General features: G+C 35.5%; 1 protein-coding gene and 1 pseudogene across 3 annotated transcripts; both read right to left on the reverse strand.

The window, feature by feature from the left end:
• Nucleotides 1-3,580, reverse strand: LOC147390916 (uncharacterized). Of its 3 annotated transcripts, none has more exons than XM_086417368.1 (6): nt 2,602-2,742; nt 1,949-2,200; nt 1,274-1,831; nt 1,012-1,065; nt 730-870; nt 1-635 (listed from the first exon to the last, which is right to left on the reverse strand). In XM_086417368.1, exons 2-6 carry the CDS (start codon nt 2,105-2,107, stop codon nt 210-212), a joined length of 1,338 nt encoding a protein of 445 aa, XP_086273494.1. In that variant the 5' UTR covers nt 2,108-2,200; nt 2,602-2,742; the 3' UTR covers nt 1-209. The 3 variants fall into 3 exon arrangements, with proteins under 3 accessions (XP_086273494.1, XP_086273495.1, XP_086273493.1); XM_086417369.1 differs by having other exon boundaries at nt 2,572-2,701; XM_086417367.1 differs by lacking the exon at nt 2,602-2,742 and adding an exon at nt 3,441-3,580 and having other exon boundaries at nt 2-635.
• LOC147390917 (protein NTM1-like 9 pseudogene) overlaps nt 2,117-15,851 on the reverse strand; it is a 27,950-nt pseudogene continuing 14,215 nt past the window's right edge.

Below are 15,851 nucleotides of genomic sequence, written 5' to 3' on the forward strand. Positions count from 1 at the left end.
CACATTAAATACATACACATATTCATACTTAATACATAATTTGTTGCATATAAAATAAAATCTATCCATGTTCCCATTAATCCAAAAACCTAAACTAGATTCATTGTAAACAATTACCAATCACTTACATGAAGTGGTTGAATGGCGAAATAGAGATTCATGTTGTTTGAGCTGAGATGAGATTGAGATGGTGATGATTTTCCATCCATTCAAAACTTCAACCATCTCCATGCCCCATAGACGAGCATGAACAAAACCATAATTAGTATCACAATGACCATAACACGAGACGAGAAATTTAAGTGACATGCCGCTAACAGGAATGAGCCCTGTGTATTGCTGCTCAATGTCAGCTTTTTATCGATTTCTTGAGAGATCTCATTTCTCCTTTTGAATTTTTGGCGGTAAAGAGTCTGCGACTTCAAGGTCGTTTTGGATATTTCTTTGGGTGATGGAAATTCGGCCAATCTTTGTTCTCTTCCTTTTGGGGATACAAGGGCCATTTGCTTCATCTGAGATGCTCCACCACCTCTAGATATCAACTTGATGGGCTTTGTTGCTTGCTGATTAAGATTTTCGGCCAAGGGATCAGAGATGTCTGGAGTCTCAGTATGTTTTGCAGCTACTCCAATGGCCTGAAAACAACGGTTTTTTATGGAAATTTACAATCAATGAATGGGGGGATATTAATGGAATATCTAAATTAATTTTGTTAGATGAAATCCTCACCTTGGTAACTGTTGGTTTTGCCTCGTTATCTTTTGCAATCTTTCTCAGTATTGATCTCGACCCCAAAAATTTACCTAATTCTTCGGGATGACCTGATTGCGCTACAGGGGTCATAGTGTTTTCTTTAGCATCTCCAGTAGCCTGAAAACAGCGGTTTTATGGAAATTCACAACCGATGATTGAAATATTATAATAATATCTAAATTAATTTTGCTTGATGAAATCCTCACAACCGATGATTAACAGAATATATAAATTAATTTTGCTTGAAAAAAACCTCACCCCTAACAAGCTAGAACTGAGATCATTTTTCTTTCCCATAGTCAGATAAATAACCTGGAGTTGTAGAGAGAGAAATATAAAAAGGTTAATACCCGAAGATTAGGATTGTTTATGAAGACATATGTAAGTAGCAATTCAACCATGTTAAATGGTCCAATAGGTAGCAATTCCCATGTATCCGGGATTGAAAGATCCATGGTTTAATAACTAGCACAACCATAACTAAGTCATTCACTAATTATTTAGGGGTTTCTGTTTTCACCTGAGATCGTGGACGTAGTAGCACTCTGGTGTTTGGGTAACTGTCTGAGACATTATCCCGTCCACCAGCTCCCTGTGACACTTCCTTGTGCATAGACGGTTTGAACTGTAAATGTATTTCATCATCACCAGAATTGCTCTCAAAAGTTGAGTTTTCCTGATTAGTTGATTCGACACAAGAATATTCCTTGTTTCTGTGAACTGCCAGCATAGGTCCTAGTATGGGATAGTTTAAGCCCATCTCATGTTCATCGTCAAAGTTACTGGCAAAGGAGGAATCCATGTAAGAAGATCTGAACTCGGAACGCAACGGAGACAAATCATTGTAGTATTCCTCTTCGGGCACTGGAGCATCAGAGATGATATCGACTGATTTATCATCCATAAACTTCTCAATGCCTGCTGACTGCTCTCCGACTTGAATATCTGATTCAGAATTTGATTGAACCATTGGTTGGTTTGGTGGCATGCCTTCAGGAGATCTGGCAGTTGTACTAGTGGAGCCAATCAGTTCTACTTCATCAAAGTTTGGCTCTTTCAAGAAACTTAACCACTCTTTCTGAAGCGGATCCACCCGAAGAAGCAAAGAACAAGTAGGCTTTAGTTTTAGTGTTTCTTTCAATCATTCAAGATGAAAGTAGAAACTAAAAACTGAAATGTCAAATTTGTTCCTCACCTCTGCTTCGTGATCTTCCACATCAGAAGGCACATAGGTATTGTAGTTTCTCCCTTTGGGTACCACAGCATTGGGGGTTATATTGTCTGATTTATCTGCCAGACACCTCTCAATACCTGATCCGACTTGCATATCTGACTCCAAAGTTGATTGAACCATTGGTTGGTATCATGGTATGTCTTCTATTTCAACATTGTTTGAATAGTTGACCATCTCATCCTCATTGAACAAGCGACAAAGAACATAGGGACACTGCAAAATGTGGATGAAGGAAATTCGAGCAATGTGAAGGGAACACCACCAATAAATGTACATTACCATGTAAACAACTAGCTAGAAGAAAAACCTCAAGGAAAAAATGACATAAACTGTTGGGGTTTTTTTCATATATATATAAGATTTATTAATCAAGAAAAACAAAAAAGAGGAGGTCGAGAAGACCTACATATACAAAGTGAAAAGAAAAATACAATGAGAATAATAATAGCACCACTCAATACAATTTTTCTATCTCTAAAGCCTATAAAGGAAGGAGGAATGAGAATGAGAGCAAATATATGAAATTCTCTCTAACCCAAACCAACATTTTAAATAACTAAAAACTGACTTGAACATCATATTACCCCAACATCCCGTTTGATGAGGAGAATTACCACAACAATGATCCTCCCATAATCAAATTATAAATTATATTCCTTTGCCAACTCTGAATGCCACCACTTTCAGAAATTCAAGTAATACTTCAACTGAATCTATTGATTCACACGCTTCCGCTACGTCAATTTCATACCAACCTTTACAATAACAATAAGAATAAAAATAACATTAGTAATTATAATAGGGTTGTGATATTACCATAACATTATAATGTATGAATACAGCCCAGAAGTGATTGTGATTGTACACCACAAACTCTCATTCAGTTATGCTGTGATTTTATATCAAAATCACTTATGGGCTCCCTATTGGATCAGAACATGATTGACCCAAAACCGATTGGCTAAGTTATCGGATCGGGTCTTTATCAGATTGTATTCTTACTGGAACCCAAATCCTTTATCCGAACCCATGGTTATCAAATCAAATTTCAACTCTAATTCGATCCATTGACAAATATATGATCCCATATTCACTAAATAAAGGAAAAGTGGAATTATCAATCACACTCAGCCCACCCACACAAAACCCACTTTCCCAATTGTAGAAATCTTGGATGATCATTACATGAACCATACAGAAAGCAGCCTAATACAGAGATACTAATTATCTATAATAATTCCTAATATAAAGTATCTTAATAGATATTGCTAAAAATTTATTCTCCATTACTACTTTCCTTCTGTGATGAGATACATTGATAATGATACAATGTATCTCATGCATCATAATATGGTGCATCCTAATCTCTTACACCAATCCACACAAACCCACCCACACAAGAAACCAGTAAAAACATTAGTAAGAAGCAATAGAGAGAGCATCAAAATCCTACCTTCACAGTGTTCATGTGATACTCATGAATTTTCCAGGTAGTCCTCTCACCATTGGGAGAACGCCCTTTGTAGAAAACCAGAGTCTTCTTCTTCCCAATCAACTTCTTTCCAGATGATCGAGACTTGATGGGTCGATCGTTTCCAGTAGCTTTCCAGTACCCAGCTTCTGTAGACCTATCAAAACGATGACCTTTTGGGAACTTTTGATTATGGGAACAAAAGAAAAACCACTCTGGATCATCACTCTTAATCACAGATAAACCTACAAGCAAGCAAGTAACAAACCAACATTTTGATCTCAAATTCAAATTCAACTAAAAAAATGGTAACAACCCAGATCAAAATTCGCCAAGAAAAACAAAACCCAAAGTACAAAATCAAACAATAACACTAACAATTTGATAACGAGAACAAAAGTAAAACCACTCTGAATCACAGATAAGCCTACAAGCAAGCAAGCAATCAGCATTTTGATCTCAAATTCAAACTCAACTCCTAAAATGGTCATAACCCAGATCAAAATTCTCCAACAAAAACACAACCCAACGTTTAAAATCAATCAAAAACATTAAAAAAGATTGAGAGAGAAACAATGGGGTTTCAAATTACCAGGTAAATCCCATGGCTCGAATTTACATAAATCAACTTCTGGAATCACTTGGACTTCCGATTCTTTGCCATTGTTCTTTAATCGTAAGTAGTGATTAATTAATTCTTCGTCTGTGGGGTGAAATCTGTAACCCACCACAGACATTGCTGCCATCTCTCCTCCCAATTCTCGCAAAACCCAGAAAGCATATCCATGATTACATAAATGATCAAACCAAAAGCTTTGGAATAATCACCTTTGTTTGTTTTACTGTATATCATTGTTAGTTAGCCCAAAGAGAATCTACGTGGCAAGCAACGAATAACTGAAGCCAAAAGCAACCAAAAGACCTCAAGTCAACTCATGGCAGAATATGACTTGTTAAAAAAGGAACTATATGGAAAAAGAGTCGTAATGGAGTAACATTTAAATCAACATCGATTCACACATCGCTGGGAAAACGTTTTGATGTTGTAACGTAATACCTAGTTTGGGTGTTATATAACTTTAAAAAAGCCGCTCTCCCAAGCCAAGAACCAAGTCAAACCTGCTGAGCCTGTCATACGACTTTCTTATCTTAAAAAACAAGAGTGCTGCTATTTGCACCCCAAATTTTACTTATGACACTCCAATTAAAAATAACAGACAAAAGTAAATTACCCTTTTGGGTGTCGAATATGACGAAATTTTAAGTCTGATATACTGTTTATTTTAATTTTCTAAATATGTTTTTACCAACGAGATCATCACTTTGCCCAACGAGTTTCCCAACAAACTCACTTGAAAAACATATTTTGGATATTAAAATGAATAGTGTACCGTAATAAATTTTTTTTGTAAAAGTTGTACATGTTTTGACAAATATCTTTGAATAAATAAATGATTGAGGATAAGTAAAAGTTGGGGTGTTAAAATAAACTCTCTCTCTCTCTCTCTATTTATTTTTCAGATCTCTATTCGTTAGATTTAAGATTTTCTATGAGCATAATCCTAATTGCAAATAACTTTTGAAATTGTCTGAATGTGTTATAATGCTTTCTAATGTTGAAATAATAACTTGAGTCATACTTCTAAAATGTTTGAATGGTGTGTTTTAATATTTAATTAGGGTGTGATAAATAATTTAGGAAATTGGGATGTAATAAGTACAGGTTAAGGGTGCCACTAGAAGATTTCACAAATAAGAGGGAGGGTTGGGACTGGCTATAATTGTCTGATTAATATAGATTATTGTGTGTATTGTTTCAATGATATCTGAATCAATTTGGTTACAATTTTCGATTTATTTTGCACTTAACAAATTTTAAAAACAAGGGAAATGCTCCAACACTATCCAGCTCCAAACTTGTTTATTCAATTCAACGGTTAAAAGGTGGATTTCCATGTTAAAATTCTACAATATCTATCAATCCATCAAACATGACAATTAAAGTTCCAAAGCACGATTTTAAATCTTGTCCGAGACTGAGATGACTTGCCCAAGTCATCTTGATCTCCTTCAACAACGATACAGATATACAAGGTGTCTCAAGATTCACATAATCTCACGAGATAAATGAGATGTCTCGAATGATATTTTTAAAATCTCGACCAAGTCGATAAAACTCGATTGAGTCAATTGGGACTTTGTAAATTTTGATTATATATATATGGGTCCCGTTCAACACCCTACACATTACCCTACATGTTGTCCTACATGGGTTAGAAGTTTTGGAATAGGCTGATTTTTGGTGAGGATGATCTCTACGGTGAGGAGATCATCCTCACCAAAAATCAGCCTATTCCAAAACTTCTAACCCTTGTAGGACAAAAATGGTTGGCTAAAATATTGGCCAAAATGTTTGGTGCTAAACGGGACCCCATATATATATGAGGAGATCATCCTCACCAAAAATCAGCCCATTCCAAAACTTCTAACCCGTGTAGGACAAAAATGGTTGGCTAAAATATTGGCCAAAATGTTTGGTGCTGAACGGGACCCCATATATATATGGGGTCTCGTTCAGCAACAAACATTTTGGCAAAACATTTTTCAAAACATGGGTTAGAGGTTTTGGAATGAGCTGATTTTTGGTGAGGATGATCTCTACGGTGAGGAGATCATCCTCACCAAAAATCAGCCTATTACAAAACTTCTAGCCCCAGTTTACAAGTTGAAAAATCGTGGACCGTCCATTTTTTTGTAAAACATTTTTGATGGGGTTAGAAGTTTTGGAATGAGCTGATATTTGGTGATGATGATCTCCTCACCATAGAGATCATCCTCACCAAAAATCAGCACATTCCAAAACCTCTAACCCATGTTTTAAAAAATGTTTTGCCAAAATGTTTGTCAAAATGTTTGTTGCTGAACATTTCCCATATATATATATATATATATAGGGTCAGGTTCAAAGGACAACCATTTCAACACACATATAGACAACGTGTTTTGTCTTATATGGGCAAAAATGTTTGGAATGGACTGATTTTTTGTGAGGATGATCTCTGTGATGAGGGGATCATCCTGGCAAAAAATCATCCCATTCCAAAACTTGTAACCCCATCAAAATTGATTTACAAAAATTGGACGGTCTATAATTTTTCAACAAAAATTGGACGGTCTAGAAATTTCATAACGAGCTGATTTTTGGCAAGGATGATCTCCTCATCACAGAGATCATCCTCACAAAAAATCAGTCCATTCCAAACATTTTTGCCCATATAAGACAAAACACGTTGTCTATATGTGTGTTGAAATGGTTGTCCTTTGAACCTGACCCATATATATATATATGGGAAATGTTCAGCACCCTAAGTTTTACCACACATTTTAACAAACGTGTTTTGTCCTACATGGGTTAGAAGTTTTGGAATGGGCTGATTTTTTGTGAGGATGATCTCTATGATTAGAGATCATCCTCACAAAAAATCAGCCCATTCCAAAATGTTTAGCCCCATGTTTACAAGTTGAAAAATCGTGGACCATCCATTTTTTGTAAATCATTTTTGATGGGGTTAGAAGTTTTGGAATGAGCTGATTTTTGGTGAGGATGATCTCCTCACCATAGAGATCATCCTCACCAAAAATCAGCCGATTTCGAAACTTCTAACCCATGTAGGACAAAACGCGTTTGTTAAAGTGTGTGGTAAAACTTAGGGTGCCGAACGGGACCCTATATATATATATATATATATGGATTAGGATCCATTAGGATCCGTGTACACACATATCTACTCATATATCTACAACGTGTTTTGTCTTATGTAGGTTAAAATTTTTTGATTGAGCTGATTTTTGGTGAAGATGATCTCCTCATCACAGAGATCATCCTCACCAAAATCAGCTCAATCCAAAACTTTTAGCCACTAAGACAAAACACGTTGCAGATATATGAGTAGAATTTAAATATTTATTATATCAATAAAACATGATTTTATGAATAAACATCTTCTAATCTACCTTATTTCATTAAAAAATTATAAATATTTTAATTTAAATATATGTAAATCAATAATTATAAATTGAGTTAAAAGGTTTGTCTCGTCCGAAATGAGTTGACTCATCTAAGACAATTTGGTCACATCTATGGACGTGACTAGACGCCAAATCGAGTTTTTGAAACTATGTTCCAGAGTCACACAAAAAGATCTAAAATCATTCAAAAACACATTCACACATACACATATTCATACTTTTTATAGAAGTTGTTGCATATAAAATATGTATCTTGCTTCCACACCAGATTCATTGTAAACAAGTACCAATTACTTACATATAGTAGTTGAATGGAGAAATAGGATTCGTGCTGTTCGAGATGATTCTTCATCCATTCAAAGCTTCAACCATCTCCATGCCCCGAAGATGAGCATAAACAAGACCATATATAACAGTATCACAACAACCATAACACAAGCAGCTAGTAGGAATGAACCCGATAAATTGCTGCTCATTAGACCATCGTGTCTCGATCATGATCATGATCTCAATCAGATTCCAACTGATTTAACAAATTATAGTCTTAGATGGAATTCAATTAACTTAAGACATGACTTTAAAAATAATTGAATGGAGGAACAAGATTTGCTCAGCCAAAGTCAAATTTGTGATGATGATGAACAATCAGTATAGACTTATTGTACTAGTAATAAAAACTATGCATTATCGTGCAAATAATGCTAAAGGCAGGAAAAATGAACAAATTAATGAGGTGTCCTTTATGAGATAATGAACCACAAGAAAAAAAAACCTACTGAATTTAGGTATGACTAATGATATATCGACATGGTAAATAATACGCGGGTGATATGCGGCTGACATGTTAAGTGTTAGAGAATTGAATGCATCATATTATGATACATGAGATACATTGTACCGTATTAATATATCTCATCTCAAAAGGAAGGAAGTATTGGAGAATAACATATGCAGCACAACTGCCTTGTCCAAAGATCGAATCTCCCAATGGTGAAGGGAAGGTTCCAAATCTAGACTTTATGTCATGGATACACACAAACAGATTAGTTGAGGCATGGATCACAGGAATTCTTTCTGAATAAGTTCTCGGACTTGCTGTTGGCTTAAAAACCTTTGAATTGTGGAATGCATTGGTAGTGGTATTTGCTAAAAACTCTCAAGCTTGCGAGTTTGAGTTATTATCAAAAGATGCAATGCTTGAAGAATGGAATGTCTACCCTTGCTGAATATTTGCGAGAATTTAAAACAATCTGTGATCAATTGAATGTTATTGGGAAATCATTTCCCAATCAAAGTAAGGTATTTTAGTTGTTGGGCAGTTTTGGGCCAAAATACGAGACGTTTGCACCGACAATGCTCAAACCTCATGTCCCCTCCTGTGCTGATCTGATTCCTTTACTACAAAGTCATGAACTATGAAATAAAGGATATATTTTATGGCCTTTATGGTCAACAATATGGGGGAGGAAATAACATAAATACTATCAAAAGAAGGGGACAAGCCTTCACATCAAAGGGAAAAGGTTTCCCTCAAAGCGGTCAAAGAAACACTCGTTCACGCAATCTTTGGGAACAAAATTGATCAAATGGACAGCGTGGTGATTGATCTTTTCATAATCGGAGTGTTGGCAACATCGTCACATGTCAAATTTGTAAAAAACCAAGTCATTATGCTCTCAAATTCTGGAACAATTTCAGCAACAACTTTCAAGCCAAAGATATTCCTCAAGCTTTAGCTACTATTAAAAAAAGTTTGCTCTGTCTCCAAATTAACTAATGATTATCCTTGTTATTTTGTATTCGATGTTAATGGATTCAAAATCAAGGACATGAAGACAAACAAAGTATTGGTATCGGGGAATAGATGTGGCGGATTGTACTCTTTGGACGGTGTGTATGCAGAAGCATACTTCTCCAACCATTTTCACACTATGGCTGAAGATGTATTGCATCAAAGACTTGGACATCCATAAGCGAGAGTTCTCAAGTTTCTCCAAAATAATGGTTTTATTTCAGTTAATAATAAATCTTCTATTATGTGTAGAAGTTATCAGTTAAGTAAGAATGTCAAGTTGCCCATTTATGCTTCTAATAATCGGTCTGTAGAACCTTTGAATAAAAAGCATTGTGATTTGTGGGAAGTAGTCCCAATCAACTCAGTTCAAGGTTTTCGTTATTATGCTCTCTTCATAGATGATTTCTCAATGTTCAGTTGGTTTTATCCATTAAAAAGAAAATCCAAGTTTTTCAGATATTTTCTTATTTTTCAAAAACTGGTCGAAAGACAACTTGACAAAAAATCAAGATCGTTCAGTCTCTACAAAATGGAGTTTTTAAATCATTTGGATAATTGTGGTATCATACTTCAAGTTTTCTGTAAAGGAGCACCTGAACAAAATAGTATAGTTGAGCGCAAACACGGACATGTAGTCGAACTAGGTTTAGCTATGATGTATCATGTAGCTATTCTGAAATCTTATTGGTGGATGCATTTTCTACAGCTATATTTCTAATAAATCACCTCCCATCACCAACTTTGAACATGGCATGTCTATATACCATTCTTTTTCAAAGAAAACCTAATTATTCAATATTGAAAGCTTTTGGGTCACATTGTTTTCCTTACTTACGCAATTATGCAACAAATAAATTGAGCTTTGATCACTGCCGTGCATTTTTCTTAGTTATAATGACAAGTACAAAGGCTACCGAAGTCCAGGAGTGGAGTTAGTAAGAGACGTGAAGGAACTGAAGAACGAACGCCTACAGACTGTGGTACCGTAATAGGGGCGAATTTCGTTTTAAGACAATGCTTTGTGCATGTCTCAACCAGTTTGTTTAGATAATATTTTCCTATTATATTCGATTTGAAAGTCAAGGTTTTTTTCAAATTGTTTCTCTCTCTGTCCATAAGAAATCAGTACTCAAGTAATACCATGGGGGCAATTGCTCCCACAAAACTGAGACACCCCTATATTTTCAAATAATTACATGCCCCATTTGTCCCCACTCCCTCACCTCTCTACCCATTTGCCCCCACACCCTCACCTCTCTCCAATTTTTGCCCTCCCCCCTTTTCAATTGTTAGTTGATGACATTGCGTCTTCACCGGGCCTTCTAATATACTAATTGGAAATGATCCAAATATCATTTTCTTTAACTTCAAACCAAAAACCTCTGAATTTCTCTCTAAAATCATTCATCTTCAAGTTCTTCAACTATACAACTAACCATAGTTTGCTCCCACTACAAGAACATCTTAGCTTTGCCCCTACTGAAGTCTTCATCATCATTCGTCGGGGCATGTTTATATCATGTGGTGTTCAATGAAATGATATTTCTTTTTGCACAACTCACTAATAATTCTGATGTTGAACAAGTAGAGGGAAAACTCTCTATTTTTTATGAATGGTTGGATCCCAATGATAATGATCAAAACCCACCACCTAATCCAATCCCTTCTGATCATGCTTGTCTATTTTCTAGACCACTCTCTTTGGAAAATCAACCGTGCACACCAATTTTGTGCCCAATTGAACGTCAATCAGTTGCTAACCAAAATCCAATCCATTATGGGTCTCCTTCTATCAATCCATCAACCCAAAAGATGCCCACCTAATTAGTAGCTCTGACCTCACCACCAACATCTGAACCCATGGCACCATTCTCACATGATGACCATAGTCTTGTACCTGTACCCCAACCTATTTGTTACAAAATGAATAAAAATAAAGAGACGTGAAGGAACTGTAAAGCTCTTATTAATCTTTTGCAAAACAATAGCCTTTATATAAGTAATACAAACTGACCCCATTAATTTGACTCCTAAAAAGTAGTCAAAATAAAAACCACTTTCTCAACAACTTTAAACCACTAAAGAAGTGACTACAGACTTGTAGACACCCCATTTTTGCATCTGCCTGATTAATCAACTCGTCAACCCGATCGCAATGATTCCTAATGATGGATGTGTATTCCATTGCTTTATTTTGTTACCAGATGTGTTTCAGAAATCCGGATGAGGTATCTCGAATTGACAAAACCTTAGAAACCACGCTACGCTAGGAAAATACGACCCCAGAAACATAGAAATCATCATCTTGCAAATCAAAAAGAAACTTCACGATAAAAATCACTAAAAAATTACCAAATTACCAAAATACCCCTAACCTCAAAACAATCCTAGAGCCTACGTTACGCTTAGGAAAACTCTCTCAAACACATAAAATAACAAATCGAAACCAAATAAATCATTTTACCAATTTTAAAAGAATTCGACAAAATTACGAAAATGCCCCTCATAAAGTTCACAACCAATTCACACCAAAAACTTCATAAATAACACAAAATAATATTTTCATTGAATTCCTTACGAAAAATCGATTCTAAAACATCCTAGAACATTAAAAACCGACTTAAAACGTGAAAAGTCCTCTCCGGGGGCAAAACGGTAATTTCACAATTTTCATAATTAAAAAATTTGAAATTAATAAATAAAATATTAAATAATTAAAGTGAAACATTAATGAAATTAATTTAAAATTTTGAACCTAAAAAATCGATTAATCGGACTCTCAGGCAAAATTGTTGAGGGTTCGTGGGATATTTCTTTAAGGACCATTCCATTTGGAGGTCCAAAGAATTAAAGAAATAATAGAGGGGGGTTCTCCAAAAATTAAAAGTAAATCAAGCAAGACTGTAGTCAAAGTATTAAAGTCAATCTAGTGAGACTAAAGTCAAAATTAAAGTCAATTAAGCAAGACTGAAGTCAAAATATTAAAAGTCAATCAATTAAGACTAAAGTCAAAACATTAAAAGTCAATCAAATAAGACCAAAAGTCATAATAGAATTCTAATTAAATAATAACTCTATCTAATAGAGTTCTAACTTAAAAACAATTCTAATTAAAACACAATTCTACCTAAAACAATTCTAATTAAAACACAATTCTTCCTAAAACAATTTTAATTAAAACACAACTCTAATTGAAAGATCTCTAATTAAACACTAACTCTATCCAAATCAACCCTAAAAAACATCTATAAATAGAGGTGCTCACACCCTATTTTCGTATCAAATCATAAACCCTAAGAGAAGTAGGTCTAGAAGCCCCCCTAGCCTCCCATAAACCCTAGTTTTGGAGCCCCAACTCCTTACCTAACATCCCCTTTCAATTTTAGTCTAGAAAACACCTAAAATCCCTCCAAAAACACCTCTAAATCCGTAACAAACTTGAAGAGTTTAGATTCAGAAATAAGGAGATACCTTGATCTAGGAGATCCGAAGTCAAAATCGGAAATATAACGAAGCAAGGGAGTACAGTACAAGGAGTTCTTTTTGTCAGATCTGAGGGAGAAAAATCCTTGCTATCGGAAAGGTATGAAATTTTTATTTTTGTTTTAATCTAGGTTTTTAGCAATGTGATATCTTTGAAAATTTAGTAGAGACCGGCTTTGGCCGGGCGGGGTTGGTGCCTAACACCTTCCAATCCCGTAACATGATCCCCGAATTCAATTTTTTTGGTTTTAGATTAGTTTTTATCCGTTTAGAGTCATTGATCGGTTCCTAGATCGTAATAACTAGGTGGCGACTCCCAAACCTCAAGGGTCAAAAGTGGATCCGCGCACCCCGCGGATCGAGGGCGCTTTCAGTGGCGACTCCACTAGTGACTATTGAGGATCAAACTTGAAAAACCCCAAGTATGGGAGCATTGCCAAGATGACCTAGTTTTTTTTTATTATTTAGTTGGATTTATTTTATTTATTTTTTCTGTTTATTTATTTATTTTTTGTCTTGATTGTAGATGATTTTGGGCATTGCATTTTTTTTTTCAATTAAGGATCACTTTTTGATGATCCCTAAATAATGAAAGATGAAAATGATGGAATGATGAAGGTTGGACAGAAATATTAAAACGTTTTTAGAGAATATTCTAGCAAGAATTAAGTCTGGAAGTCTATTAATAAAACATAGATCTCGTCGAGTAGATTAATTTAGAATCTGAGTTCACTCAATTTCGTTATCGGAAGCCTTAGATATCATCGATGCAAGTTCAATCTGTAAATCTAGAATTATTTCTGAATGAAAGTTGGGATAGCAATGTTAAAACTTTTTTACAGAACATTCTAGTGAGAATTAAGTTTGGGAACCTTTAATAAAACGTAGATCTCGTCGCATAGATTAATTTAGAACTTGAGTTCACTCAATTTCATTATCGGAAGCCTTAGATATCATCGATGCAAGTTCAATCTGTAAATCTGGAATTATTTCTGAATGAAAGTTGGGACAGCAACGTTAAAACATTTTTACAGAACATTCTGGTGAGAACTAAGTCTGGACACCTATAAATAAAACGTAGATCTCATCGAGTAGATTAATTTAGAACTTGAGCTCATTCGATTTCGTTATCGGGAGCCTTAGATATCATCGATGCAAGTTCAGATTGTATTTTCCTAATTCACAGAAAATCTGAATTTATCTAATGTTGGCACAGTTAATGTTCTTGAGAGTGAGTTCATCTCAACCATTGTCATTCTATCATCAATGTAACACCTATTGGAATCTCGATTTATTTTGGATCACCCAAAAGTGTTCATTGATTGGACCTTAAAAATTATAAAAATTATGCCTATTGCAATGTTTGTTTGATCATTATCATATGCCATATTTATTGATTAATTTACCATGATCTTGCTTGAAATACATGATTGATGTTGATCGTAATGTTAATGTGCTTATGTGATGGGAATAATGTGATTTTAATTGAATATTCATATGATTTGAATGATTTTGGTTTTGATTAAATGTATGATTGGTTTGATTGGATCCATGGGCCCATTTGTTTGAAAAAGGTCCCGGGCACACCCCACCCTGTTTTGCACACACCACATGCACGTTTGCTGTTTTACTCACTTACACGTCCCATTTAGCCAACGTGGCACTAGTGCGTGGCCCGGTCTCTTCGGAGATGCGACGTCATTCATGAAACCCACAACTCCAGTCACGTACCTTAGGGTATATCAAACTGGGGGCATCAATACCATCTGATTAGGTGATTCTGAGAAGTATGTTGATGCACCTAGGCTGGAGCGACCTGAGCCTTTAACCTATTGTAAGCCACACAGTCACATGTCCCGATTGCCAACGTAGTACTAGTACGTGGTCGATCCCCTCGTGGGATGCCAAACCATTTATGAAAGCTACAACTTTTGACTCGTACTCATAGGTATATAAAAGATAATCCAAGTATATCAATTGCACTTCTTGGTCAAAACCGGTGCCTAAGCAAGATCTTGCCCTGATGTACCTTATTGTACGAGGGGGATAGACTACGTCTATTCTAGACGAGAGGTATTTAAGTGGGCCCTTGCTCAGCATTGTGCGCCACCTCTCAACTGGAGATTAAACTGACTGTTTTTGGCTTCAGAGAAGTGAGTTGAGGTTTTAAATTATCACCTATACGGTATATCAAACCAAGTCACCACGTATCGAGAGGTATATAGGTGTGCTTGGGCAAGGGTGGCTAGATAAAAATGCATTGCACGTAGTAAACCTAGAGTCTAAAAGCCTTCCTATAGGTCACGACCCGAACTGACTATGGGTGTTCCCGGGTTGCTTTATTCAATCCAACCAACAGGTAGGTGGGCAAACCAATCCAGAATAATCAAACAAAACCCACAACATCGGTCCGACCCAATCGGTGAAATGTATCAATTAATTTGAACCACTTAAACCAGTTGACCCAATGGACAAATAGATCAAACTGATCAATACCAAATCAGTTGGACTAATTGATTTCACTTTTAAAGATCCAGACCACTTTATCTAGAAAGATTCGATCTTAAGATCAAATTAATTTATCTGATCAAAGGTTCAATCCCAATCAGGGGTAGACCCGCATCTAACATTTCTCACTTTCTTGGTCACTATAGACTTATGGTGCATTTGGATTCGATTTTCCGTCAGACTTGGGCTATTTTATGTCAAAACTTTAATCATGTGGTTAAGAGTGAAACCTTCAAAATCAATGATTAATCTTAGGTGCCCCTAAATGTTCTAAACCCTCATCTGTGTTATTTTGGATCTGTCAAAAGAGTCATCTAGTCAAAGTACCAATGTTAAGTCCAAGTAGTCCATCGACCCAGAAGGACCTTCTCTCTTTGTAGATAATTGTCCCTGATTTTTCTTTGAGTTTCGATCCAGTTTTCGTCAGTCTTTAAATCTAAGTTACGTCAGTCTTTCTTCAACTTTCAAATTTTAGTCTATCTATGTTTTTCAATTTCAATAAAATATAGAAGCTTCTGATTATCATGCGTGTAATAATGATTTGAGCATAATATCTAATATGAGGATTGACTTAGAGC

This window comes from Akebia trifoliata, chromosome 11, assembly GCF_017979445.1.
Source record: "Akebia trifoliata isolate Shusen 1 chromosome 11, ASM1797944v1, whole genome shotgun sequence".
Classification (NCBI taxonomy): domain Eukaryota; kingdom Viridiplantae; phylum Streptophyta; class Magnoliopsida; order Ranunculales; family Lardizabalaceae; genus Akebia; species Akebia trifoliata.

What these genes read in the sequence shown, in the direction of transcription:
- LOC147390916 (XM_086417368.1), bottom strand. Translation starts at nt 2,107, where the DNA reads ATGGTTCAATCAACTTTGGAGTCAGATATGCAAGTCGGATCAGGTATT. An exon ending in TACTACGTCCACGATCTCAG is followed by an intron (nt 1,066 to 1,273) that starts GTGAAAACAGAA and finishes CTACAACTCCAG; the next exon opens with GTTATTTATCTGACTATGGG. An exon ending in CAAAACCAACAGTTACCAAG is followed by an intron (nt 636 to 729) that starts GTGAGGATTTCA and finishes CGTTGTTTTCAG; the next exon opens with GCCATTGGAGTAGCTGCAAA.